The 5,000-nt window shown below is 39.7% G+C and overlaps 1 protein-coding gene across 4 annotated transcripts in view; it reads left to right on the forward strand.

The window, feature by feature from the left end:
* Positions 1-5,000, forward strand: part of LOC143039506 (cell adhesion molecule Dscam2-like) — a 1,807,148-nt gene that overhangs the window by 1,562,437 nt on the left and 239,711 nt on the right. For all 4 annotated transcript variants that reach the window (XM_076209640.1, XM_076209650.1, XM_076209658.1 and 1 more), the window contains exons 13-14: positions 2,117-2,227; positions 2,571-2,732. In XM_076209640.1, the coding sequence (XP_076065755.1) occupies positions 2,117-2,227; positions 2,571-2,732 (273 nt within the window). The remainder of the gene's footprint in view (positions 1-2,116; positions 2,228-2,570; positions 2,733-5,000) is intronic.

Consider the following 5,000-nt stretch of genomic DNA (forward strand, 5'->3'; position numbering starts at 1 on the left):
GTATATGTCTATAAGCATGTGTTTATTTATACAAGTATATATATGTGTGTGTGTGTGTGAGAGAGAGAGAGAGAGAGAGAGAGAGAGAGAGAGAGAGAGAGAGAGAGAGACTACGCTTGAATATGCATGCATGTGTACGAGTGTTTCTATCGTTACGAAACTTTAATAAAGTCCATGAACACCCGCCATCGTTGAAGCAGCCTACGTTCCCCACGACAAGGCTTGCAGAGCTCAGATAAAAACAAACACACACGCAAGACTGGGCTGGAAGGGAAAGGTGCATCAATTAGGAACACATGAAAGACTATACAGAAGGCTCGCGTGGGTCGGAATCTAAAAGAAAAAAAATATGAAGAGAGGAAAAAAAACACACACACACAACGTCGATTCAAAACTGCACACAATCATGAGGAAGGCAAAAGTGAATTGGGGTGGTAAACTCGGCGAATATTAACACACATTAATTGGGACGCTTTGATTGCCGAGAGAGAGGAGGAGAAGAAGAAGGAAAAAAGAAAACGGAATCAATTAAAAGCTCGCAAACGGAGAATGGGAGGAAACTTGAGGAACCGGAACCAGCTATGCTTAGCTTCCCCCCCACATGCCACGATCATCATTCGGGGAGCATATTGGGAGCATATTGAACAAGTATACTCCCAACAAAGGGAGCATACAAAAGTGGACCTGCCCGGCTGTAAGAAAGCTCCGAGTGTTAAAGGGAGAGAGAGGAGAGAGGAAACAAAAGAGGAGGAAGAAGAAGAAGAAAAAAAAAAGGGAAGAAAGGAGGAAAGGGTGAAAGGGGAGAATGAAAGAGGAATAATCAAGAACTTGTCCGTGAGAAGAATATTTGTACATGCATGTGTACAGTAGAGTACAGTATGGTGCTACCTGAAAAATGCACACAAATACACGCACGCACACACACACACACACGCACACACACACACACAAGCACACACACACACACACTCACAAACACACGTACGTGCGTGTGTGCGTAATTCACCATGGTCTTTGGATCACATGATGGACCCGTGATCGACAGCTATATCCCTCCCGGAAGACAGCTCAGAGCTCGTGTGTGTGTGTGCGCGCGCGCGTGTGTGTGTGTGTGTTTGTTTGTGGGTGTGTGTGTGTGACGTCACATAATTACACATAGATGAGACAATATATGAACTCCAAGCTCTCATCCGGGAGGGCAATAGCTGTCGATCACGGGTCCAGCACGTGAACTAAGACCATAGTAAATCACACACAAACACACACACACACACACACACACACACACACACACACACACACACACACACACACACACACACACACACACACACACACACACACACACACACACACACACACACCTCGTGGCGCTGTGGTTAGAGTTCTCGCCTGCCACTACGGCGTTCCTGGTTCGACTCTCGCCCAGGACTGAAATAATTTCAGTATCACTGCACTGCGGGGTGTTACTCCAACTCACGTGGGCGGGGAGTTGGGTGTATGTGTGCGTGTAAGGTCACAGTACTACCCATAGATCTGAGCTCTCACCCGGGAGGTTAATAGCTGTCGATCGCGAGTCCAACACGTGATCCAAGACCATGGTGAATCACACAGAACCCCAGATACTGCCACCATTTGATGTATTCCTATACGCCACCTATATAGTCACCGTTGACTTAATCTGGGTGTTGCCTATTTGTATTACCACGACTGAAACCCTAAAGCAGCGTTTCTCGATCTTTTTACCCTTGCAGAACCTTTAAAATAAATTCCATGTCTCAAGGAACCCCTGCGCAATAAAAAAAAAACACATATACCATATCTTTCTCATTTCATTTTCATCGTAATAATAGGTTAGATAGGATGATGTCTACATTACATTATCACAATAACCAAGAATATGCCGTGCGTGTTTAATTATATTACGTATATGAAATTAAATAAAAAATCAAAAGTGCATTAGCTTATCTCACTTGTTCTCGCGGAACCCTTAGGGACCTTTTGCGGAACCTTAGGGTTCCGGGGACTCTCTAGTTTGAGTCTCCTCCAATCCTCACCCGTTTTCTTTTCCTCTCCTCCGTGTCTCACCCGTTTTCTTTTCCTTTTGCTACTACAGGTCTTCCATACATTCGGCCCATGGGCAGCATCACTGCGGTGGAAGGCGAAGATCTACGAGTGCAGTGTCCCGTGGCAGGGTATCCCATACACACCATCACCTGGGCTCGAGGTAAGTTCTCCATTGTCCTGTTGAAGGTCCTCACCAATCCTTCGTTTTCTTGGTGTGTGTGTGTGTGTGTGTGTGTGTGTGTGTGTGTGTGTGTGTGTGTGTGTGCGTGTGAAAAGTATATCATCTGTATCTGAATTCATGAAAATATCTGAAGTATATTTTCATAGAATCCAGACTAAATTATGGTTTCTTTTTTTCTTCCCTCCACACGACAATAACACTACAATCTTTCACTCAACTCAACACTTGACTTTTAATGACCTCTAACTACAACTTGAAAAAAAAACGGTTATGACCGTTAAACAAACGATCACGTGACAAATCTTAACCGGTGCCACCACAGGTAACCGTCCGCTTCCGTTAAACCGTCGACAGCAGGTGTATCCAAAGGGGGAGCTGCTGATTCAGCAGGTGAGCAGAGAAGCAGATGCTGGAGACTACACCTGCACAGCTGTTAACAAACAAGGGCAGCAGGCAACGCAACCGCTTACCATCAAAGTTATGGGTGAGTTGATGAAGATCTTTTTTTTTTTTTTTTTTTTCGTTTTCTTAGCTTATGACAGACGTGACCAATGGAATCAAATTTACCTCGAGGGAAATTATTTAGAAGATTTTCTGACGTGCACTATTCTGATATTTGCAATATTTTTTTTTTTTCTCTCTCTCTTTCTATTAGCCATTTCTTTCAGTACGTTTCGTCGCGCTGTCATCCAGTATCTGTTTTTATTTCTTCTTCTTCTTCTTCTTCTTCTTCTTCTTCTTCTTCTTCTTTTGATTTACACAGAACCCACTGTTTTTCCCTCCTTTTTGTTTTCGATTTTGTCGCATTATTTTATTTATTTATTTATTTATTTATTGTGTATTTTCATCCTCATTTTTTCTAAAACATACAATATTTTTCTATAGTGTTTGTCTTTTGAATCTTTCTGGTACTTTGTGTGTACAAATTTTTTGTCTGTTAATGGTGCACAATTCAATGTATTTTGTATTTTTTCCCTTTTTCTATGGAATTTCATAATATGTGTTCCCAATCATAACCAGCTACTTGTTGAAGTTTCCAGAGAATTCTAACAATTATTTAATTCTTTTGGTATCAGGTATGACAGAAGACGAAACAGGTGTACCTACTTTATTTTCATGTTTATATTTATTATTGAACATTGTATACAGTTGACCAGAAGAATATTGACTCAGTTTCTTAAATCCTTTGGATAGAGTGCAAAGTAAAATATAATGGTTAACTGGCAACTCTCCCATTTTGTGTAAAGGTAATTGAGAAGGGTTTAAAAGAAAATGACTCTTGGTTCTATAAAGGATAAGGACTTGTTAAATTGATGAAAACTATCTTAGTTGTTCTCATACATTCTATAAAGATAGATTGATCTAAAACTCGTGTTATCATATATTTCATCAAGATGAATTCTTCTGAAGTTGGCTAAAATGCGTTTCATGCTTGCATATGACGTCATATCGTTTCTTCATTTCTTCTCTGCATTTATTAGTCAACCGATTTTTGTGAAGATAATTGTGTCGTGTTTATATATATATTTCTGAAAATAAAACGAATTTTCATTAGTAACTAATATATAGATAAATGTTATCAAAACACTTTTATTTTACGATTTTGTCTTTCATAGATCCAAACATTTAATATCAACAATTGTTCAATCAAAAATACATCATTTCCATAATTAATGAGTTATCTATTACAAAGTGTAATTTGAAAGTTCTAATGCATTACAGTTGAGTTATAATTAGAATAATGATGAAAAATAACATCAAAATATTGAGTCAAGTGAAGATTTGTTCAATTTTCATATTCTAATATTATGTCGTTGATTCATCTATTTCGTCCTTCTTGTTGTCATTCATTTCAAAATATTTAGTTTAATTATGCTAAACAGTTTATTCTTTTAGATTATTATCATTCATATCCTTGTATCTTGTTTTAAATTCTTCTTTTCACAGTACGATAATATTTTTTTTTCTTTTTGTGTAGATACGAAATTGACATCATCATGAAACAAGAAAACTGAGACAGTATTCTTTTAGTTGACTGTACATCTCGTGTGGATGTTTTGGTCCACATGGGGAAAATAATCGGTTATCAAAATTTTTTCGAATTCCAATAAAAAGAAAACAGGTATACGATATAATTAGTCTGTGACGTCACTCAGAGAGAGAAAGAGAGAGAGAGAGAGAGACTGAAAACAGATAGAGAGACAGAGAGACAGACGGACAGAGAGAGGAGTGAGAACGAATGGCGGGCAGTCACAAATAGACACACAAACACAGACAGACGCACACAGTCACAGGGAGAGAGGGAGAGAGGGGGCAGAGAGAGAGAGAGAGAGAGAGAGAGAGAGAGAGAGAGAGAGAGAGAGAGAGAGCAAGCACCCAACCAGCCAAGCAAGACCGACGCTGTTCCTGTCGTATGTGCAACGGACCTTGAAGGAATCGACTCACAAAGTCAACTCTTGGACTTCGTCACTTTCTCCTCCTCGACGTTTCTTCTGTCCCAAAAGGTCTCAGGGAACGTTGGGCCACGATCCACACTGCGCCTCCTTGGACTCTGTTCTTTTTTTTTTCTTTGATTCTTCCTCTTCGTCTTCTGCTTCGTCTTCTTCTTCTTCTTCTTCTTCTTCGTCTTCTTCTTCTATTTCTTCTTCTTCTTCTTCTTCTTCTTCTTCTTCTCTTCTTCTTCTTCTTCTTCTTTTTCTTCTTCTTCTTCTTATTCTTCTTCTGCTTCTTCTTCTGGATCTGCTTCTGCTTC

This window comes from Oratosquilla oratoria, chromosome 2, assembly GCF_046742065.1.
Source record: "Oratosquilla oratoria isolate Oo_2021 chromosome 2, ASM4674206v1, whole genome shotgun sequence".
In the NCBI taxonomy this organism is placed as follows: domain Eukaryota; kingdom Metazoa; phylum Arthropoda; class Malacostraca; order Stomatopoda; family Squillidae; genus Oratosquilla; species Oratosquilla oratoria.